Below are 24,597 nucleotides of genomic sequence, written 5' to 3'. Positions count from 1 at the left end.
GAAAGATTTTTCACATACATCATACTCATAGGTGTTCTGCATTTCAGCCTGTGTGGTGCAATATTTACTGTGGGAGCTGCTGACAGCAAGCTTTTCAATGACATTCAAGAACGTATGTGTGCATATTTATTTATATAAGTATTATGTAACTTGTTTTTACAGATAATTTGCAAATTATTTAATGTCACTTTTTTCCCTTTTTATAGGTAAAGAGATTTCCTTTATTAGGTTTATATAGGTTATAGTCATAAAAGTGACCAAGCAGGATGCTTTATGTTTTACTGTTTGAGGCTAAAATCCCATCCAGAGCCACAGATAATCAATTTAAAACCAAACCCAAACCAGATCAATGCTTGTTACTTACATTGTAATTGCTATGGACTTTATTCATAGCTGTTGAAAAATAGATATACTTTGATGCAAAAATATAATTCAGTGTATTTTTACTGTAACTCAGCACTATAGGATTTAGAGTCAACTGAAGACACTAATTCCGAAAAAAAAAAAAGTACTGGATTATTTTTAATTTGTATGTTACAATGCTTCCCATATTTCTGAAATTCTCTTCACTAGAGAAGTAACTTAAAGTCTGGTCAAAGCAATTTCTTGCATAATTTCCAATTTCCAAAGAGGAGAATATTTAGCATAATTATCAGTAACATCTCCACTGTTAGGACAGTAACGCCTCCAACAGGCATTGACAAGAAGTTTTTGTACTTCTGTGCCATATCAGGGATTCTTTTGCCCAAACTTTGTGACACACATTCAGCCAAGACTGATCAAAGAGTCTGCCCAAATTTGGATCTACTGACCCAGGAAAAATTATGCTTAAACCTATGTCCATTTCTTTTTGCATGCATTATATTATGGGTCCTCATACAAACTGTATGAAAACAAGCAGCTTTGAGTAAGTTCCATTTGGGTTTTTAAAACTAGAAACTATGTGAACATCAGGGTGAACTGAAATGCAGCCAACAATGTTATTGTTACTTCTTTAAAACAAGACAGAGAGATTTCTGTATCTGGAATTAAAATGCTATAACTTTTTGTTTCTCATTCAGTATAGTAACATTTCAGTCAACATACTTTGCTGAAAATCCTCCAAAATCTTTAAACACCTAGCTTTTTGTGTTCTTTTTAAACTAATTACATTCTATGCAAAAAAGTCTGTCAAATATCATTTCTAATGCTGATTTCAGATACACTACTCAGCTTGGTAACTTCAATGCCTGCACTTAAGTACTATTACGTATTTCAGAAATTAGATCTTTTCCCTTTTCTAAATACCTGTATTTTTGTTATGCGCAGTCTACTACCTTAAAATAGACAGCTGTATTATAAAGTAGAGAGTAACCTATCAAACTGAAATGCTTTCTTCTTTTACTTTGTATCTCAAGAGGGATGATTGTATGATTAAAAGTAGCAAGTCACCTCCTCAGATAGTATAAGCAATGTATCTCCATAGAACTTAGCAGATTATGAAATTCTGATCCACAGGATTTTTTGAAACACCACTAACAAAATTCAAAATGTCTATTTGTGTACACACAATTTTGTATCAGCATAGTGTCATAATTGTCCATGAAACTGTTTCTCAAGGTGTTTAGGGTTTGTTTTGGTTTTGGTTTTGGTTTTGGTTTTAATTTAAGAACATGTAGCATTTAAAAAACAAAATCCATAAACTATTGGAGAGTTCTACCATAATAACTAAAATCCAGATGTTCACTTCTTACTGTTTTTTCTTTCATTTTGCTTGCTTGCATGCCAGCATGCGTGAAAAAGTGCACGTGTGCTTTTAATATATATGTTGCAATCATTTCAAAAGCCTTAGAGTACAAATTGAGAAACTTCTCTACAGAATTTTCCTTGCACTGTATAGGAGCTCAGTAATAAGTATGTGTAATGTGGCAGAAGATAATAAAGCCTCTATCCCCAGTATGAACACTTAAGGTTTGCTAGCAGAGAAGTCAATCATTTTGGTAGAGGCCATTTATACAAAGTTAAGAGAAAAAAAATGTTCTGTGATAGACATTCTATATTGGCAAAACCTATTCTTGCTCTTTATGCATCAGCATGATAAATTAGTCTTGCTCTTGAATTTCTTTTTAAGGGACCAGCCTATCTTCTGTAACATTCATACGTGGGTCCATTCGTTTGGGTTAGAATTCTGCGGGACCTGGCCTGCGTGTGCGTGCAGGGATCAGTAAAGGAGAACCGAGTGGTGGAATAGTATCTGGGGAAAGGAAAACCTTCCACCAGTTTCAATGCCTTGCTTGGGTTTCAGATATTAAGTTATTCAACACAGCTTTTATTTAGAATAAAAAAATTACAGCAGTCTGCTTGGACACACTTTATTCTTTTTTTAGTAACTCACAGTGGATGCAATCAACTGAAGATATATGCTCATTTTGTACTACAAGAGTACTGTGGCACGATTTATGATAAATAGATTAATTAATTATTTAAAATCAGAATCTTAGTGATACATGGTCATATCCCTAGGTATCAATCCTGGAAACACATATGCACATTAGGTTAATGGAACGTCTCATGTACACAAATTAAAGTGTTTAAATCCTCTCAGGATTAGGGATCTGATTTTGTTTAAAGAAGAAAAAAAGTGTCTTCTTTGAGCAGGCATTATATTTTTCTCTCCCTGAGCTTTACTAAATACTGAAAAAAAATCCTTTTCAAGTTTCATTAGATGCATTGTTTCACAAAATGAGATGAAAATCAATTGTGCATACCAGTCATTTTTGTAATTAAATAGTCTATTGTAATTTCTGATACACAAAAGCTTTATCTCTAAACTTCATCCTTGTTGACAAAGACTTCAATTTATTGCAAAATAAAACAGAGGGCGAATAAGACAGCCCTATTCAGAAAATATACCTCCCCTAATATTGAATCTGTTACATCTGCAACTGATAATAAATATCAGAAACTTGCCAATAAAATTGAGTGAATTGACTAGAAATTCAAAAGCATTGCTCTATTTCTAACATCATGGCGGTGTTTTACCACTTTTTACAGGGAAAGACAGAGGATGGGGAAAAGACTCAAACACCCTCCTGTAAGCACTTGCTCCAGGTGTCCTCCAAGGCACCCCCCTTTTTTATTGACCTAAGAGGGAGCTCACATTCCTACATGCCACGCCTGGAACTGCATTCAGGAAAGTTGCCAAAAGTACCCAGAGCAGGCAGTAAATGCTCACCTCTGGCTGTGGTACACGATGAAAGGAGAAAAGGCAGCAGAGAGAGGGCTGTCCAAAGGGAAGAGCTGGAGCAGGGGGCGAAGAGGGAGGGGAAGGCAAGAGGGACTACAACTGAAAATGTTTCCTATGGTACTGTAAGTATGGTCACTTTAGGGAGACAGAGCAGAAATGCCTGCATCTTACAGACACTACGCACAACTTTCATGCCTTACTTCCATTTGATACTGATTCTCATGGAGTTACTTCTGATCGACACGTGACAGCACAGAGCAGAGCCCGGCTGAACTGAACATTGGTCCATCTGCATTTGTCTTAAGCTGTCCCCTTCCATGTGATGCTGTAAGACTGAAGTAATCCAAAGCTGCCAGCATTTTCACCCTGGGTGCAGGCTCCAGGGTGTTATGGTCCCTCAGGAGGTCTAAACAGCATTTAGTTGCTGCACTGGTTTCTAATGGAAGCCTTCCAGCAACTGAATGGACTACCAGAGATCCCTGCTCCTCTGACATGCCTCTTTCCCAACTCCCAAGAAAAGCACATCTTTTCCTTCCTTTTTATTCCTCCAGAAAACACTTGGAGCCCTTGTTTTTGCAAGGCTCTGACGTTTACACAGAAGAGGTTCCTGGGCTCTCAAGAGCTCATTGCAAAGGCACTGTTTAACTCCTCAGAACTTCAAGTCCTGGTACCAAGCCTTTACTTGGGTCAGAAAACCTGTAACGGGAGATTGCAATCCTGTATCACAGCACTTCAGATATGGACTACACTTCCATTATTAAATTTAACTTACGCATACGAAATCAAATCATCTGACTAATTAAGACTTCTGGCACAAGTGGCTTACTGTCATTCAATAAGCCTAGAATTCATGAACAAAATAGATGATGATATCACCTCAATCATATAGTGCAACATAAAATCTATTATAAAATATAGTGATATTACTGGTGATCATACAGCGCTAAAACATGAAATAAGGTGATAGCAAATAAATAAACAAATAGAAGAATCAGTCATAATTCCCAGTTTCATCTCTCTGCTCAATTTTCTCATTTCAAAAGTATCTCCTTTGAGCAAAGTAATATAGTTTTTGTTAAATTTTAAAGCAGCTTTCTGTAGACTCTTAACAGTACATACTACTGTAAGAGTTAGATCCGTTGACGGTTGGTATTTTTAGGCCCATCCTCAGCAAAGACAGGTTACAGATCTCTATCAAACAGATACTGTGCAGCCACATATACCTGCCTATTATTTGAAAGAAACTCACACCCTTGACAGTGACTTTTCAGGCAATTATTGCATGCCTGTGCTAATCCACCATTAGGCAGTGCCAAGAAATTACCAGAACAGCAGATAGTTTCAGATATTATTGAGCTCTGTCATGCTGGATGGGGACCTGGTTGCTCTGACAGGTGGTATCCCCCTGGCATTTGAGGGAAATCAGATTTGCTGGCTGACACTGACATTTCTGTTTGCTGCCTCTGATGTCTCTGACCAGGAGGTACAGCCCACTCGCAGTGAATTCTGCACAGCTGAAAAAGGGCTGTCCCTTAGTGGGCATTTCTTGAGAAAGGTCCCCCATAGAATCAGTAGGCACTTGCTCTTCTTCTGTGCTGGTTATTTCATCTCATCCTCATTCTTATTTCTGGCTTATTGAGCATCAAAAGCCTAGTAGAAAAACACTAACTACAATACCTTCTGTGGGCTGATGCCACTCAGATTCACCTGAATTAGAAGGTGACGTCTAGTGCTTTACCTGGTGTTTAAGCCATAGAGAGAGGTTATTGAGCTGCAGTGCAGCCTGCTTGGCACAGAGCGCCTGCAGCTCCAGGAAACAGCATGAAAATAAGGCTGAGATGATGTATCTGCCATTTGAACTGAAGGCACACCCATTTGGCTACCTGAACACACAATCCTGTGCTACTGTTTGAGCCTGACTGCTAGTGGATGAAGCAGATATCAAAGTTTTCTTTTCATCTCTAAGAGATACGGTGCATAACTTCTCACATTATCCTATCGCCCATCTTCATCTCTTACAGCAGGTTTGCTGGCAGAAGTGCAAAGGCCTGGGGAGATCTGGTGCTGCAGCTAGCAAAAACCCCCAGATAAAAGATGCACCACTGAAGTTTTCTGAAGGCAGCTTCATGCCCACACGCCTTTCTGGGGAGAGCAGGGGTCACTGCAGACCCTGTTTTTGAGGAATCTGTTCTGGTTCCCTCCCATCTTACATATTCTGGACAGTCAGTGCAAGCTCTCCAGACCAAGAGACAGAACTGGTTAAGATAATCCACTTACTTAGCAAAGGTATGAGAACAGCCTGTGTGTGTCTTGAAGATACACCCTCTTTATCTGAAGATAAGAAAGGACTTTATGCTTTTACAAATATTTTTGAAAAGTAAGCACTACAAAGCTACAGTTCTATACTAATGCAAACTTTTTTGGAGAAGTACCGATGTTCCTCAAAAATTAGTTTTCATAACTATAACACTAAATGCATGACTATGATTTTTTTTATCAACCAGAACCACAGAGACAAGAAAAGAAAAGCTTGTTATCTGACCCCTAGTTGCTCTGAGCACTGTTTGCTGATGTATAATACTCTCAGGCTTTTGGTTTATAATTTTATCTCTTTTTGAATTGTGATATATATTAATTTAATGCTTTTGTGGCTTAGTATTCTCATCTATAAAACTGCACACACTTTGGTCATGTTCTTTGATGGCTAGCGATAAAGGAGAGCACATAAATTCTTCATCTACTGTTTATACTGCAGTAGTGGTATGTCTGAACTGGCTGGCACCAATCAGGAAGACTAAGATACCAGTAAACCATATGATATACAGACATGCAGTGAAACATAATTATGTCTACAGCTTCAGAAAACAAACACCCAGGATATGGGAAAAGATGTCAAACAAAGGCAAGGAAAGCAGAGATGGCTAGTTTGGTTGCTTCCACTTCTATATTTATAATGCAAATAACACTACCGTAAATTCAACTGCCTTACTGATCAGTGCACTGTATACTGAAAAATTATTAACTTCGTTGATCAAGCAAGCCATAGCCAGATCTTGCCATTCTTCAGTTTGAACAGCTCTATTCAGGTGAGTCATTTTATGGGTGTCTGCAGATCCTACTAATGTTGCAAGCTCAGTGCCAGTTACACCCTGTTACTGTTGTTATGGCCATTGCTTCTTTCTTCCCAAAGGTAAATTACTGTAGGATTTTAAAGAGTAAAAGCCCTGTGAGATCTCAAGCATGCTGACAGCATTTTTGAAAATGTGGACTTTAACTTTTATTGTACAGAAAAGTACCTCTTTATTAGAAAATGGTTATAGACATTATCAACAGGCTAAATGGAAAGGCGTGATCACACTTGTATCAATGGCAAAGTCTGCCCTTCTTTTAGAAAGGTAAATACTGAAGTGTACTTTGACTCCTCTATCACCTGTGCTGGAACACTTGCAGTACTCCTCGAGGAAATAACAGAGCATTAAGCAAATTGTTCTGAAATAATTACAAGTGAAGTAGATACTGGTACTCAGATCTGATATATGAGGAAACTTAATACACATAACTCCGTGGCATTCAATCCCGCTCCTTCAAAACAGAAGAATGGGAAATTCTGAACTGGCAGCTCTCTTTGGATTTTTGTGCTTTTTGTTTTGCTCCACATCAGCAGTTCTCCACTTCCCATGTAGTTTCTATCACACTGTATCACACAAATACTGCTGCAGTATTGCAGGTATCTGTATACCAAGCTATGCTTGTTTAGAATTCTATCACAGATAGTATAATATTTTAGTTTCCAAATTCTGATACATGACAAACAAATTTAAAGTTTAAAATAACCCAAAATGTGTCCCCTATCCCTCAGAGCATCACTGGCTATGTTGGAAAGCTATCAGAGATCAAAAGTTATGCTAAAACTGCAAGACATCAAAAAAGGCCTATGGCAATATGAATGTGAAATGATTAAGCCTATAGTTCTTCAGGAAAGATTGTTCCCTGGCTGAAAAAAAATTAGAAAAACTCAGACCTCTTGAGGACAGGAATTCAGAAGAACAAAAATAGCACTTCAACTTTATCAGTTTTTTTTTTTTACAAGCAAGAAAAGGAGAGGGATGAACCCAAATACACTGGACTGGGCACTGAAAGAAGCATTCTGCCTGGGCAAAATTATTTGAAATCAACGGGTTTGTATTTGTAACATATTTTGACCTATAATTGCTTCAGCATATTCTGGTACAAAGTTACTGTTGAATATGATAAAGAACATTTTAAGCTACTGAATGTGCAAAAAGCGTAAATGACTTTTTAACAGCACTTTTGTTTTGACTGACAAAGATTTATGTCAATGAGAATATTTTAATAAAAAAATTATTGCTACAAAGCGTATGTGTATGCTTACTTCAGATATATATATATGTGAATGAGACAAATATTAATAATGAAATACAGCTGCCTGTGAGATCTGGCCTTCAATTTTCCCTATTCCATTTTGAAATCTATCATGGAGGTGTGATATTTTGATAACACATTAGCACAGTTGTGACATAAAAATAGCAATACCTATAAATTAGTCAATTACATCTTTTAGTATAAAATAACAGTATCAAAGATGTCGAAATAGCCTTGCAAGGCTTTGGCCTGATAGAAATCTATGAGTAAAAACCCACTACAACTGATTAAAAATTATTTTAACAGGAGGGTTACCAGGAAAAATTGTGGGTTTCATGTTTAGAGCAACTGGGTATAAGAAATGCATTTCGCATAAGTCCCAGGCTGTCCAGATTATAAAAGTGCTTGCAGATGTGTCCCATTGATGGCAGCCCTCTCTGTCTGCATTATAAGTGCAGTGCTGTGACTGCTCTGGGACTACCCTTACATGGAGGGGGTGGAAGGGCAGAAGGAGAAGGGGACAGGCAAGTAAAATAGTGTGAAGACTCCAAAGGCAAACCCAAGCAGCTAAAATACCAGAAATAATTACTTGTTCTGAGCAGATGGCAAAAAATTGATACTGAGTCACACAATAATAGCACCAAGAGCAAGACATGTGTCCTCTTCCAATGCGTGGCATGTGCCCTGTGTGATTAGAAAAGCTAGGACATGACCTCACTCTCTCTAATAAATCTATCAAAAGCTAAAAATCATGTTTCACCTGGAAACCATACTCATGAATGCCATGCTGGTTTTCAACCAACAGGAAGTCATTTAACAGAAGGTGAGTGGAAGTGAATGATGAATGCACCCTTCAGTGTAGCAGCTGAACCAAAAAACGCCTGCTGAAATCCTTGTGGGGTAGAATATTTTGGCAGGGAATATGTTGCCTATACATCTTCAGCTGGGAACTGAGTCCTTCTACCTGTTATTCTCACCTTAAAAAAGATATCCACTGTTTATCAGACACTCTACAGATAACACAGAAAACTTTTGAGTGTGATGACTATTTCATTTATCTATTCTCTCTCCTTCAGCAGATTGCTCTAGCTTTTATGAACAAAAAACTGCAGCCCCTCTCTCATCTGGTTGGACTGTTGCAATTAATAAGCTAAGACAAGCATTGCCACAAGCACGATTCATTATCATTGTTCCAGTCTGCGTTCAAATTATTTTTAAAATAGTTGGCAAAGAGTATTGTTGAGAGAGTAAAAAAAGATTGCTCAACACACCCATATTCTACAAGTTTCTTTCTGTATAAAAACATCACTCTTCATATAGGCATGTAAAGAATTTGACTTTCTTTTATACTAGACTGCAGCCAGTACTAGACTATTATTAATGTATTATACAAATGACCAAATGAGATCAATAGTGAATAACCATTTTTTTCTGTAATACACAACCTCTCACTCTTGCCTGAAACAAAACAAAACAAAAAACCCCAACCCCAAACCCTAAGAAAATATTTTCCGTTTTATATGATTCTAAAATGAGTCAACTGTTTTTGTTTATTTGACTAGGTCCAGTGCTCTAGAAGACAACACAGGCATTAGATTTTGTACATAACTCACTCTCACAAGAATTCAAAGAAAGTCCTTTTTGACTTACTAAGGGCCTACCTACAGTGGGTCTGGTAAGACTTAATAACAAGTTGCACTTGTTTACAGTGTAACTTAATTCTTTCCCAAGGGTCCAAGTTTTGCAACCCTTTCTCACATTAAGAAGCCCAATCATGAGTAATTCAGCAAAAACAACTGCCTTTTTTGATTTTCCAAAATGATAACACACATCTGAATTTCTATTTAAGCTTCTAAACAATTAACTTTTAAAAAAAGTCTTACAACTATCACTGATTTTACGAACCCAAGCTTAAGAGTGCTAGTTTATTTGAGTAAAATAAAATCAGTGAAGAGTACTGCATATTTATTGAATAGCATGCAACTTCATACATTCCATCAGAAATCCCAAAAGTATGTCAGGGAAGTCCTTCAGTGTTTTCTGTCTTGTGCTGCAAACCAGCATCCTTGAGTTGTCTAAACAACATGGTTCTTTAAACAACAGGTTTGAATTCTCTCCAGGAAGAGCTGATCCTTATTTGGATATCAATCTAAAAGACTTAGAGCTATACATTCTCTCCAAAACCGTGTAGGAATGTCTCAGTGGTGGAGAGAGGAATCCAGTTAATGAAGTAAGAGAAAAACACACTGCCAGAAGGACCCTTTGGTGCTCTGTCCTGTCCTTTCCCTCTTGCCTCACCCTGTCAATCATGCCTGAGAAGATAGTACGAGCTGTTTCTTGCACACATGTACAACCCTCATAACAGATGGTTTTGAGGCAACTCTTAGGACAAGTCATACCGGGAGAAGAGCTTCATTATTGAAGTCTCTGTGTTACTTTATAGCAAGAGAAGGAAGTTTCATGCTAACCTGACACAGATGAGTAATCATCTTGATACCATTTCCCAGATGAATAATCTCAGGAAAAACTACTAAACACTATCAGTTGTGGTTCAGACAGCCCAGCCGGGATGAGTCAGGCTGTAGGAGCATCTCAAGCTTCAGAGAAGCCGGAAACCTGCCAATGATTAAAGGTAGAAGCCTCCAAAACACACGAGAAATAAGGCCACTGGCTTGTTTGCAGAAGTCCATCCATCATTAAGGTCAGACAGACCTTGCAGTGCTTTCTTCCCCACACGGTTATATCAACATCTAAAAAAGACTCGTGTCTCCCCAGTTGACACAGTCACGCCAAACAGCTCCTTGTATGAACACAGTATTGTATTGACAGAGGAGGGTTGCTGGCAAGCTCTATCATTTGGAGATGAGGTCTAGTTACACCAACAGTAAACCCATTTTGTTGACATGTTAGGTTTGACCTAAGGCACTCTGCTAACATCACACCTGTCCCTCAGAAGTGCTGTAGTATAGACTGCAATGTAAAGCTGTCCTATGTACAATACAGTTCCCCTGCTCTAATATAAGTTCAGAAACATATCACAAGCATGGTTTCATCTCTTCGAAATGGTTAGCTCATTTTTCTAGGATTTAAAAATATTGATCCTTCATGTAAGAAAAACTCCTTTATTATATTGCCTGTACTTACCATGAAGGTGATGTGCATAATTTTTATGCAGATTATGCATTTAAGAAACATGTAAGTGACAAGATTTTCTTACAACACTTTTTCATAGTCACTGTTTTTAGTCTAGTGTTGCATAGCCTTACAAATGATTTTCCTCTTTAGTCAGGAAAAACCACTGTCAGCAAGCAAGTTGCTTAATGTTCTTTACAACATCTCTTCTTAAGGTCAAAATTAACATATGTAATGATCATTTTAAGGAGTGACACTGTGATGCATCAAGCATGAAAGAGGTCAAGAGTAAGTCCACTAATAATGTCATCTTATCCTTATATATCTCCAAATACTCAAGAATCTAGGTTGCAAGTGGCTCATTCTCCTTCATGAATTTTTGGGCTAGTATATACATACAAATATATAGAATGGGTTCCTTCATGGGGTGAATCAGTGCAGAAACATTCTCTGCCTTGCCCTTGTAGGAGCTGGTTTCCTACTGCACCGAGTGTTCACGTAGCCCAGGGAAATCAGTGCTTGAACTCAGGCACTCAGGTTTGGTGCTTAAAGTTAGGTGGTATGAATATGCCCACCTCCAACAGTCTGTTTATTTTCCCACAGAAGTTTGCTGAAATTCCCATAGATTTTGCTTAGAGCTGTATTGGTTTAATGTGATTTGCTGAAGAACTTGTTTATTCTTTACAGGTTTCTGTTTTTCATGTATAACCTTTTCCTATTTCCTTTGAATATTCTCACAAGACTACACATCTCCACTACTATATAACAAAGAACTCTGGTTAATATAACTATATTTTTATAAGTGGCTTAGAAGTAGGCTAGCCTGTTTACAAAGTGTTTGCCTACTGTAAGCATGTTTTAAATACCTTACTTTACCTTACTTAGAAATCCTTTAAACTTTTCTATGCCTCTGCAGACAGAAGAGACTGAACAACACTTTGCCTTTTAGATTTAATTGCTGCCTCCTGAAGCGACCAACCCATATCATTGTATCAAAAGTGTTATGGCTGTTGTTGTTTAGGTTGTGCTGATCAACTGAACAAACCTTTCAGCTGTCAGATTTGACAGTGACATTTACATAACATCCTCTTTATAGAGTGGAAGCACTACAAACACATTGGAGAGCCAATATAATATGGACTCAACCTTTTTCTGAAGAGGGGTAAGAATTGCATCTGACTTTTCTCCACAGCTGCATTCAAAGGAGGCATACTCCTTACAATGGCATTTTACAAGGCAGCACCACCAGCTAAGAGCCATCAGAAAGGGACTGGATTGCAGGCAGCCAGCCAGCTAGGCACAAAAAGCATGGCAACTAACAGAAAGCAGCCTTTCTTCGTGGCGTATCAAGACCTTGTACCAAAACTGAAGCAGTCTTGGCAATAGAGTTTCTGTGGTTTCCCGTACAGTGGATACATTGGTAGCTCAGGAGCTGCAGTTGAAAAAGATCGGAGAGTATTCTGGGCAAGCCACGGTCAAGCTTCACTACATACAAAAGCAGAAAACACCAAATCTCACTCTGAAAGGGACAAAGAGGTAGAGAAGTAATTAAGTCTCCTCTTCCTTGAGCATACAGTCATTCTAGATTGTAAACTACAGGATAAAAGGCCTAGTGATAACTCTATTATGCCAACAAATTATATGCTTTACTTAAATAAAGGAGAGACATTGTAAAAAGATGTTGTCCTTCCCTTCCCCACCTTTTTCAGTCCATTTCTATTGCACACGTTTACATGCACATTTCAGGCACTGAGGCATTCACGGATGCACTCGAGCTAGAACCCATCCTACCAATTTGAAGCCCATAGAGTCACGCAGAACCCAATTTATTTCACGAGGAAGAAAGGGGAGTGCAACGTACTTGCTAGGAATACTTCTGAAACCTTGTCACATCTGTTTAAAGAGGTAACATGGCCCAGGGTCAAACAGACTGCATGCTAATACTTTTTTTGGTGTTTTTTTAAAATTGACACTGGAAAGCAAAAGGTGGTTTATACACACAGCACCCCCTACACTGAGGTGTAAGCTGGGTGTGCCTTAGGAAACTCAAGATGCAAGTGCCCCTAAGTGGAGACAAGTACATTTGCAGAAGTGTCCACATTTCTTATAAATTAGTCATTAGTCAGAAATTAAGGTAAGTACCCAACTAAAATCTATTTTCTTGTTGCCTAAGCCTCTTTTTTTTTTTTTTTTTTATTCTGAGCTCTCTTTAATACTTCTGACTAATTTCTGCAAGGACAGTTGGCATGCAAAATCACAAAACCTGAGACTGTCAAGGTACATGAGTCAGATGTACACCAAGGTGTTATTTTCTTATAACAGCTGTCTACCGTGCCAAATGGATGCATGTTTCCACTGACACAAAAGAGAAACCTTAGGATATATCCTCAAGTTAGACAGAATTGTATCACTTGAGGTATATTCAACTGAGGTCAAAGAAAAGGTGTGCTGATTATCTACAAATTTCTCACGGACTGGTCAGCATTACAATAAATTGGTAATTATGCTTCATTAATCCATCCAATTAATTCCTGGTCCCTTGTAAATAAGGTTAATAACATTGGTGCATGTGATATCAATGGACCGATCTCAGTCTGTGGAAAAGCTTTCCATCTGAATTGTTAGCAGCCAGACTGTTTTTTCCTGCCAGAAGAAAAAAAAAGCCTCTAGTAAAACACCAACTAGACTATTAGTGCCACATTTTTCTTTTCAATAATACTTTTCATGTTTACCTTTCTTGCATCTCGTATCATCTTCCGAATAGTTTCCTTTATGGTGTAAGGCTGTGCTCGTGGTGGATGAAAAAGCAGATCAATATTTGTGCCACCAGAAATTCCAGGCATCAGGTAGGGCCAACCTAAGTCAAGATTTGGAGCTTCCACATCTGATTCAATAGGCCAGTATGTTCCCGAGGAAGAGGTGTCATCAATGGCATTGTTAGAGGAATAAATTGTGTTTTGGGGAAGTTTGTGAACATTGTTCAATATATAATCAATTTCCTCATCGGCTAGGAATTCTGAGCATCTCTCTTTGGAAAGAAATTCTTTGTAGGCTTCTAAACCTCCTTCAATTAGAGCATCAATAGCTACTCGGTACCATTCCTTGTAATGAGGTTCAATATAGTTGTCTGATCTGCATTCATCATGTAAGGATGATAGCAAAGATGAAGTTTCCATTTTCACATATATTTTGTATAAAGTCTCTTAAACTTCCATTCGTGAGCTGATGAAATGTATCTGTAAAGAGAGAAAAGTAAGAATCAATATTTCTAGAGATCTATGACATGCACACAGATTTTATTCAAAATACTTTTCTGGTAATGTTGCTCTAAGTTCTTCTAGCACCTTCCAAGAATTTAAAAATGTTCTGAAAAGGCTCAGGGATTAATATTGTCAAATGAATATTAAAGAGCTAGATAAAGAGTTTCTTCTACATATGACAAAAGTAAACACATAATTAAGTGATTTGATGAAGTTCTTATATTAAAAGCTACAGCAGAGCTCATAATACACTGAAGATCTGTACCAATAACACCAATAGATACCCAATGTATGCTCCAATACACTACCGTAGGTTGTGTTTAGAAACTCTATAACAACTGCCAGAGTGGTCTTCAGAGAAACACTTCAGAAACCCATTGATTTCCTACTTTTTGATGCATTAATCTTTCTCTGCAGCGCATTCCTTTTCTCCGACTTCTTTGAAACCACAGTAATTCAGGTCCTTCTCCTTATCTATCTTTTCTCCCATGCTGATCTAATCCATTTTGTTGCTCCGAAGCAGGACCAGCCTACCTCATTTCAGTGAGTTATGAGGAACTCCAGAAAGATTTCTCCTCCCACATCTGGGATCAAACTCTGAATCAGCAATCTGATGTCTAGTTTCCACCCTGCTCATTCCTTCTGCCAAAAGGAGCGGCTGCTTTAATCTTACCTTTTTTTTTTTTTCCCAAAACATTAATAATAAATTGTTTATTGCTGCCGATTTATAAATTCATTCTTACAACCTTTTTACTTCATTTAATAAGAGCTGAGAGGGTTGGTTTCTGCTGTGACAATTTGGGATTTAAGGTAGAGAGAGGACAAATGGCCAATGTTTCTTCTTTCACGTTTGTGCAAGCCTACAGGACTCCAGCAACTCCTCCAGCAACTCTAATGTTCACCTGAAACCTAAACTGCAATGAATTTCTGCACTGGACCGGTTAGCCACCAAAAAAAAAAAAGGTGGGGAGGCGGAGAGCAGGCAGGATTTTCATGAGAGAACCATGAGCATGAGATACATGGTAGCACTGTTTCATTTTTCAGGGCTAGGACATGAAGCTTAAGAGAAAGACAGCAGAAGTAGGAAGGACATCCAATGAGGGCAGAATAGTTACAAAAAGCATATAAAAAGTATAGCTTGAAAGTTAACACTGGGTTTTCCTACAAGCCTAATTAATAGTATAGCAGTATAACAGCAAGGAATAGTCGTGTGGAGTTCTGATTTCATTTACTGGCATATAAACATAACACAATTCTCTCTTCACATCAAGACCTTTCAGATATTTTTGCCAACAGTGCATTTGCTTTCCACTGTCTGCTGGGAACAGTTTAAACCTTCTTGAAAGGAAATGTAAATTATCTACATTAACCTAAAGGAATGAAAAGCAGAATCTCCATACACTACTGATACTCCAAGGTCGAATTAAATGTTCAATTAAACCAAGATTTCTGAGGAACTTGGGAAGTCTGAGGTTAAAAAAAAGACCAAGAAAGAAAAATCCAGATCTGAGGCTGGCATCAGCATGTCATATGAAATAATTCCATTTGAATCCTGTCTCTCAGCCAAGTAGCAGGGTAGATCTTCCCAGATAGGATTGCTTTCGAGCCTGGGGGAAGGGAGTGTTTCTGGCTGCTTCCAGAGTAGCTCTTTGTGGTGAACTGGAAAGCAGCAAGCAAAAGGGCTCTGACTGCTCTCCCCAGACCGAGAATTACATGTATTCCTGTGACAGACATCCAAGGCTTCATTCTACACTGCTCTCACAGGTAGAAATAAAACGTTATAAAATAGGAGTGATACCATTTCACTTTGCCCAGATGCAGATACAGCCTGCGGTGTAAGGAGACGAACAACCAAGCACGCGGTACAGCCAAGACAGACTGATTCAAAGGGCAAACTCTTACAATCTTGTAAAATTAAAACTTTTGCATCAGTGTCCCATGGAAGCCAATCATCTGGAACAGGTTTTCAAGACATTTTAGATGAAGAACGAAAAACTACTGAGAGTTCAAAATGCAGAGTTACTCAGCTGAGTTGTTCTGAAGAGTCTGAACACTAATACAGGTGACTTTACTGAGAATCTAATACAACCCTCTCGTAGGGCCCTCCAGGACAAGTAACTCTCTAAACAGTGTAATAAAACAGTCAAGTCTTATTATGACATTTAAGGCTAAGTCTGATTTTACAAAGGCAAATGAAAGATATTTCTAAAATTCTTATTACTTTGTAATGGATATACTTCTAAAATAGGAATTCTGCCACTGATTTTGTATATACAGTTGAGAAAGACATAAGTGTTTACTTCAAAAGCTTGCCTAAATCCCTTTTTTCTTCTTCTCACTCTTTCCTTTGAAAATAATATAAGGGAAGAGGACTATATTTAATATGTTAATTTGTGCAATATAAAATACTGAATGTTATGAACAAATAAAAGGCAAAAAATGATTGCGTGTGTGTGCTGGCTCACGTGTGTTTTTTGTTTTGTTTGGTTCTTTTGATTTGTTTTTTGTAATAGTATAGTATATTGTTTGACTTTTCATTGAAAACAACGAATTAATTAATTGTGGCATAGGTCAAATGCAGTAACTTACGCTCAGACTTATGCTGAAAGCAGGGTATAAATATAGCATAATCTTGGAAAGGTGAGACTTCTAGTGCAGTGTCTTCCAAACTAGGATAGTTATATCTTTGATGTTGATCTTTGATTTACAAGTGTTGTTTATAAAAGAAGCTTAAAGCAGCGCACATTTATTTAAGAAAGTAAATGTAAAATCTGTCAGCATGGAAATAAATCACAGAACAGATGAGACAAATGAGAAAATTCTAATTCTGGTTTTTGGAATGAAGGACATCAGCATGCCATACATTCATGAGAAGAAACAGAAGAAAACTCCCAAATCAAAATGACGGCTTCATGTCTATTTGACAAAAGCTCTAGATGTCTTGACACAGGTGTTTTCCTCCTCAGAAGGTAAGAGCTATTTTGTAGGAAATGTACCTATGAAACCAATATAATTTTGGATGGAGAGGCAGAGGTTTAGACAAAATTCTAAAATAAACTTTTTGGTGTCTTCTTCAACCATGTATAATGATTTCAGCATAATCAACCTGATTCTTCAAAGATCCTACTCAGGTCAACAATTCTATTAGCGAGGTTGTGCAGAATGAGGCCCATCTCTGGAGGCTTCCAGAGCTTTATCAGACTTCATGTACATGATTACAAATTTTACCAGTGCCAGGAAAGCTGTTGTTCATCCTCTGAGAAATAACCTTGGCTGTTAATCCCAGCCCAGCATATCAGCCGTCTTCGCTGCTTGGACACAGGTATCAATTATTTCAAACTTTTTTATTAAGTGCTGTTAATAGGCTTAAATTGAATTTAAACTCCAATGCAGCTGCTAAAACTGAATCTTATGCTGCAGAACAAAAATTCTGAATTCTGCACTGATGTGATCATCTTGTCCTTCTATGAACAACATGCTCGGACCTTCCCAGTGCCATTATCAGGAACCCAGCAAGAAGAGAGCTTTTTCTTTGAAAGAAAAGTAAATGTGCCTTTCTGCAGAAAGATATAGAGAGTATCCCAGCTTCCACAAAAGCAGCAGATGACAAATGCCCACTGAAGAAAATGATGCAACATTCTGCGGTGGTTCCAGGAGCACAGTCCTCCAGGCTAGAGCTAAAGACAAGCAACTTCCCTGCCTTACTAATATTCTCAGGATTTGAAAAATTTCCTATTCAGCAACTTGGGGGAGCAGCTCTAACCTCAGGCTCCTTCAGCTGGTCCTTGGCAAGGCCCTGGCCACGACACTCTCCTCTCCTCGGGATGTCCTTATCTCTTTCCCAAAGGAAATGTGACTGCTTTGATAGTTTCTGCACAAAGTTTCAACCTCACCACCTCAGTCAGGGGAAATTTAAACCACGGGAACATCTTGTCGCAAGCCCCTCTCTCAGGTATCGTTTTTGGGGCATCCACCTGAGCTCTCTGCTGAGGACCCTCCCCACCACTTACGGGCCCAGCGTGACCAGCCTTTAACAGAATAAAGAGGCATTTTACCAGAGCTGCCTTCCACCAACCCTTTGTATGAAGGAACTGTATCAAGAATAAATGATAATCACCTCCATTAAGCAGTGACAGGCAATTATTTCATTATTCATGAAATCACAGTGTTTTCCGTGGATGCAAAAGGCATCGAATTCAAGTGAAAAACAGCACCGCAAGTGCTCCTGCTTCTTTCTCTCTTTTTTTTTTTTTTTTTTTCCTTTTTTAAACCAGAAAGTTAACTTTTCAGGCAAAACGGCGGGAACCAGCCGGCACCGCCACACGCTTGGGGGACGCGCCTCAGCCCTGAGGACACCGCGTGTGGGTCACCCCCGGCCACGCCGGCGTCCCACAGCTCCCCGCGGGACCCCGGTCCCGCAGGGGGGGGGCGGGTTGCGCCACGCAGCCCCCGCGAGGGAGCCCGCGCCCCCCCCCCCCCTCCGCCCGCTCCCCTCAGGTGCCCGCGGCCGCCGCCGCCGCCTCCATTTCGCGATCCCCCACGCCCCCGGCTCACAGGCCCCGCGGTTTTGGCGGGGCGGGGGGGCGGCCGCCCCGTCGAGAGCACGGGGGTCGGCGGGGGTAGAGCCGTCCCCGGTGCCGGTCCCGGTCCCAGGGGGGGAGACAGAAGGGAGACCCACTCACTGCGCCGGTGCCCCGCGGTGTGCGTGGGGGGGGGTCTCACCTCCGGAGCGGTTCGGTCCGGCTGCTTGCGATCGCGGCGGCGAGTCAAGGCGGCGCAGGGCTCATCGCAGGTTACTTCCCGTCTCTCTCAGGCGCGGTGGGTGTGGAAACCAGTTACAACATGTCAGGACGGTGTCGCACCTAAACCCGCCGCCGCGGGAGCGGGGCGAGGACTTGTCTGAACTGGGGAAGCCCGGCCCTCGGCGTGGAGCGAAGGGCACCGCGTTCCCAGGGCCGCGGCGGGGCCCCCCCGGCCCGGCCCGGCCCGATCCACGCACATCGGTGGCCCCCGGCAGCATGTGCGTGGGAGATGAAAACTCCAAGCAAACGTTGGCTTGAAGAAAAAAAATAAACCCGTCAGCCTCGAGTCGCGGTTTCCAGGTTGACTCCCGGGGAGCGATACCCGTTGGGGACCTTGAAATTAGGTTATGTGGGTTGAGCCCCCTCTCCGTAGCTCGGGTGCTTTAAAACGTTCTTCTTTCGCTCGTCGTGTCTCAGTTTTAGAGGAACAGACCCGAAGGCAGAGCCCCCAGCCAGGCCTTCCTGCAGCCGGCATCATCCTCCTCCTCACTTGGGCGCAGGGTGGGCACACCCGCGTGGCAATCCCACGCGTGGAAACATCAGAGAGCCCTCTCTGGAAGGCCCTTCCAAAACACGGTCATCTTTTTTAGTAGGACCATGCGACGGCCAACGGATCAGCGCATCACACGTGTGCATGACTTAAGCACACCAAGTTTGCTTTGTCATTTTAAATGAATGGCAACAGATAGAAAACTTTTTGTAGGGTTTGTCCATATCCTACTCTGTGGTGCGTAACTTTTTCATTAGCCTTTTAAGACAATGCAGTGTAAACCTGACAAATATGCTTTATCAGCAATAATTCATCCAGTCTGGCCTTAAGTACAAACTTTTTTTCTAACATTTACTGCCCAATCATAAGTGCAGGGTATATCCTATTTCTGAAGCTAAGCATGGTTCTACTCTAACTTTTTGATGACAGTTCTCTGAGGAAAAAAAAAAAGTAAAAATATGCAGCATCTATACAACAATATACATGTATAAATGTATAAGTCAGGTGGCCACCAGGCAGTGACTTTTTCTGTACAGTTAATTCAGGCAATGGAATGCAAAGGAGGAAATAGTTGGTGTCAATATACTCGTGGACTACCCTTTAGGATCACCTGGATTAAATGATTAGGCTCTTCAGACAGCCAAAAAAAGAATTTCCCTTGTTTTGATGAAAAATAAGGGAAAAAAACTGTTGTAAAAACAAACTAACTTTTAAAATGCACCTAGTACTTTATAGTTGGTTAGTACACAGCAGTTTTTATCCCATGAAAATGTGTGGTCAGGAAGGAGAATGTGTTTCTGTGGAAACTTGTCCATAAAGAGGTGGGGCCATGTAAATTTTTAAAAGAGCAGATCTATTTTCTAAAATTATTTTTGAAAGGGTAGCAAGGTAGATGGGTGATCACAAAAGCACTTTTGACCTTGACTGAATTGGTTGGACTTTTATTACATAAAATTTACAAGTATTACTGGGTCTTTCTTTTAGAGAAGTCAGTGGTTGAGTACCAGCTTAGCATAAACAAAAAGCTGTAATGAGACCAGGAATAGCTTTCTAAATAAGGCACTCTGCATGAAAAAAGGACCCAGGGTTTTTTGCTACATTAGTATCTGTACAAGCAAAGGGTTTTTTTTCTGTGCTTTTACAGTGCCCAGCTCAGTGGGAAACTGATCTAGTACTGAGATCTTAAGCAACACATATGCACTAGAAATGAACAATACAGTATAAAACAGCAACAATAATATCAGTAATAGTAAAGCATTACTATTGCTGTTTTAATAAGGAGAACCATGTGCTCTCTGAATAGCCAGTACACTGTGCCAACTTTAACGGGTAAACAGGGCGATGAGAAGAGGTGAAGAAAACTTAAACAGATCTTTTTTAATACTGAGAAAGCCCTTGCATAGAAGACAGAAAAAGGGGATGGCAAATGCTCTTGGAGATCCTTCCAAGCAGTTGGGGGCTGCCTGAGTTTATCAACTGAAGCCCACCACTAGCTAGACCAGACCAGACATTTCATAAAACCTAGCTTGGATCACGTGTTTTGGAAACCAGCTATCCACAGTCAAGTGTCAAAATAAAGAACGTTTTTATTCTGCAGGTAGTAAACTTCTGGGTCTTGCAGCCGCAGGAGAGAGTGGAGGCAGACAGTATGAGCAAACTCAATAAGCAGTAAGACAAATTCTTAAGCAATAGGTATAAAACTGGATTCTAAAAGAATGAGGCAGGGATCATCCTTCAGCATCTTTACTCCTAGAGTTGTGGAGCTGCAGCAGTTTGAAGGGAATGGACTACAGAAACTGGCCAGGCTCTCATTTGCCTAAACAGCCTTTCCTTTTGCCATTGGAAATGTAACATTGGGCAAGACCAGTTGAAGCATCCTATTGATTGGAATTGTTTTACTGGAATCCCACTGATTCATGAAGCCTCAGAACTACAAAAAAAAGTTGTTATTGTAGACATAGCTTGTTCATGGGGAAAAACAAATCAACTCCATATGTTTGATACCACCATCTTGAGAATGTAATCAGAAAGAACACTGCTTGTCTTCAGTGACCTGGGTACTCAGATGATGGTGCTGATGGATGATCATGTCTGTGACGTCCATCAGTTTCCACTTGTCAGTTCTGAGACCTTTTTTTGCATTGACAGATAATCTTGCCATGTACGGGCCTAGCTGAATGCAAGCAGAAGATAAAAGATTGTTATCACATATACAATGACACCAGTCCATAAGTTTATGATATGAAAAATTAAGGATAAATACTTATATGAATGATACTTATATGCCTACTGCTTGCTCACTAAGATTTAATTTAGATTTACTAAAGGGGACATTGATTTGGAAACAGTGGATGTTTATACATTTCATGACATCTATGCGTTGAGCTTTATTAGATTTTAAACAGATGAAGAAAGAGTACAGTCCTGAAGATTCATACTATTTACAAATCAAAGGCCATCTCATTTAAAGCATGAGCACAGAGACTCCACACACTAATCTTAAAATTAGAGGAAATGTGCTATTACAGATGGGGATATAAAAGGAGCTGCACTGCATTTACACACAGCTTGATGAGTACTGACACAAAACCCCCACCTTTCATAAAGTAGCAGAGAGAAAAATGACACAGGAAAGTACAAATTAATACGGAAAAGTAGTGGTCCTACTCTCAGTACATACTTTTTTCAAATTAAATAATCATAACCTACTCTATTTGGTATTGTTTGGGGTTTGTGTGGCGGGGTTTTGGTCGCGGGGCAGGGGCTGCAGGGCCGGCTCCTGTGAGAAGCTGCCAGAAGCTTCCCCGGCTCCGAGTCGGACCCGCCGCTGGCCCAGGCCGAGCCCGTCAGTGACGGCGGTAGCGCCTCTGGGAGAACAGAGTTCAGAAGGGGAAAAAACCTGCCGGGAGTGAGGGGATGGGAATGGGAGAGGAACCCCTGTGCAGATCCCGAGGGGAGTGAGGAAGGAGGGGAGGAGGAGCGGGGGAGGAGGGGATGCCCCTGCAGCCCGTGGGGAGACCAGACGGCAGGCTGTCCCCCCCCAGCCCAGGGAGGGGAGCGGGGGAGCAGATGCCCACCTGCAGCCTGGGGAGGAGCAGGGGGATGCCCCCCAAGATGGCCGGGACTCCAGGGGGAAGCCCCCGCTGGAGCAGGCTGTTCCTGGAGGACTGCAGCCTGTGGAAAGGACCCACTTTGGAGACGTTCATGAAGGACTGTCTCCCATGGGAGGGACCCCCCGGTGGAGCAGGGGCCGAGTGAGGAGTCCTCCCCCTGAGGAGGAAGGAGCGGCAGAAACAAGGTGTGAGGAACTGACCCCAACCCCCATTCCCCGTCCCCCTGCACCACCGGGGGGAGGAGATGGAGAAAACCGGGAGTGGGGTTGAGCTGGGAAGGAGGGAGGAGTGGGGGAAGGTGTTCCAAGGCTTGGTTTTATGTCTCGTTATCCTTGTTTTGATTTGATTGGTAGTAAATTAAATTGATTTTGTTTCTTCCCCAAGTTGAGCCTGTCTTTTGCCTGTGACCATAAGTGGTGAGTGATCCCTCCCTGTACTTGTCTCGACCCACGAGCCTTTCTTTGTATTTTCTCCTCCTCATCCCACTGGAGGGGAGGAGTGAGCGATCATCTTCATGGTGCTTTGTCGCCAGCTGGGCTTAAACCGCAACAGGTATCATATTCGTAAATCAGGGATACATTAATTTGGTCACAGTGACATAATGGAAATACTTGGCAATGTCCAAACACCAATTAGTTTACCAATTACCCCCACAGCTTCTATCAAAAAATGGCCAGTAGTTGAAATACAAAGAATTAAAGTCAAGATCTTTTACTGAGAGAGGATTCCTAACCCATATGTGGTCGCCTGGGTATATATGCTATATACTATAGGGTAGATTATTGTCCTAGGCCAGGTCCTGTGTCAAAGCCTTGTGCAAACCTACTGAAATGACTTCAGGAAGTTCAATAGTGAAGAGAATCTGACGGTCTCCTTTAAGGAATTTATGGCAAGAGATATATAAAATTATGCAAAACATCTTATTTTTGAGACACAAATAAATAAAAATCCACCAGTCTTTATTTTCTGCCCCCACTATATATAAATGAGAGATAAGGCAAAAGAGCAGGGTGAGAGAAATGATTGAGGGTGAAGAACAGCTGCCATCTGAGGAAGAACCACACAGACCAGGACTGTTCAGGGTGGCAATGGAGTTGGTGACTGAGGCTTCCTGATGTGGTTCATCACATAACGTGTAGCTCCACTGTAAAACAGGGCTGAATATGGAGAAGGAAACTCCTCTGAGATCTGCTCTAATATGAAGACAACACCTCTGGCTCAGGAGGCTCTGAGACAAGAAGCTCCAAACTGATGGAGGATGACAATGTATTCTCCACCCCTGTGCTTCGTTCCTCTCCTTTTCCTCTTCCCCGCATGTTTACGTGCGCTGCTAGTCATTGAAGGGCAGATACAGGGCTACTTAGACCTTTGCTCTGACTTCATAGAGCTGTTCTTGAATTCCTTCAGAGCATGCTAAGGCCAATGTATAAAAAAGGGGGAAGAGTACCGTTTCCTTACTTGAGATTAACTTCCTTCCCTATGGGTCAGAGAGGTAGCTCCCTTTGAGCTTCTTACAGGCTCCTAGACCTCTGTGTATGCCCTTAGATGTGGTTCCACCCCTGGCCCTTCGGAATGATGGCTGCACATCTAGCAGCAAGTAGCCCGGTTTGTCTGTTTTTTTCATGGCTTGTTGAGTTTTTCAGTTACCCAGTTAGGTATCTTCTTCAAGCTTACCTAACCTTTACTATTTTCTTAGGTCTTCTGAGACTTTATGTATCCTTGTGATTCAGACTCGGTCTTAGAAATCTTTTTGCTCAGGTAGTATCCATGTGGTTGTCATAACTTCCAAAATACATACTTCAGGATGACTCTTGTAATTATTTTTTCTTTTCTCACTTGGCCTTACTTTAACATCCACCCTTGCCTTACTTTGGTAATAGGACTCATTGTACTATTATTATTACAAGCAGGCAGTAATACAAAATTGACCAGAAAATAAAGCAAAAAAATAAATACATCTGTTCTTCTAGTTGGTTGGAAAGCTCTCTTATATCTTGCTCTCCATGTGCTCACTTTCCCAGGAAACTAAACTTGCTGAAGTGTTTTCCTTTCTGGGCTTAACCTGTTCTTCTGATCACATCTTCCTAAGGGCTGGTGCCCTGCTGGAGTTTGAATGACAAAATCCTAACCGTGTATTTTGTGATCTGGACTCAGGGCTTAAGGCTTTAGAGGTAAGGGGTGAATATGCTTG

General features: G+C 40.6%; 1 protein-coding gene across 3 annotated transcripts in view; it reads right to left on the bottom strand.

Annotated features, from left to right (window-relative positions):
- The window catches only part of FAM83B (family with sequence similarity 83 member B), a 55,063-nt gene extending 36,252 nt beyond the window's left edge, over positions 1-18,811 (bottom strand). For 2 of the 3 annotated variants that reach the window (XR_012653320.1, XM_075049316.1), the window contains exons 1-2: positions 18,724-18,811; positions 13,474-13,977 (exon numbers count right to left, since the gene is read on the bottom strand). Coding sequence is in view for 2 of the 3 variants with exons in the window: in XM_075049316.1 (XP_074905417.1) it covers positions 13,474-13,917 (444 nt within the window). In the remaining variant the exon portion in view is untranslated. Of the gene's footprint in view, positions 1-13,473; positions 13,978-18,683 lie in introns of all 3 variants that reach the window. The other variant, XM_075049317.1, reaches the window with a different exon arrangement.
- Positions 18,812-24,597: the final 5,786 nt, after the last annotated feature.

The sequence above is a fragment of the Buteo buteo genome, chromosome 17 (genome assembly GCF_964188355.1).
Source record: "Buteo buteo chromosome 17, bButBut1.hap1.1, whole genome shotgun sequence".
In the NCBI taxonomy this organism is placed as follows: Eukaryota; Metazoa; Chordata; class Aves; order Accipitriformes; family Accipitridae; genus Buteo; species Buteo buteo.
The sequence above is the reverse complement of the archived record's forward strand: the minus strand, read 5'-3'. Positions and strand labels throughout refer to the sequence as shown.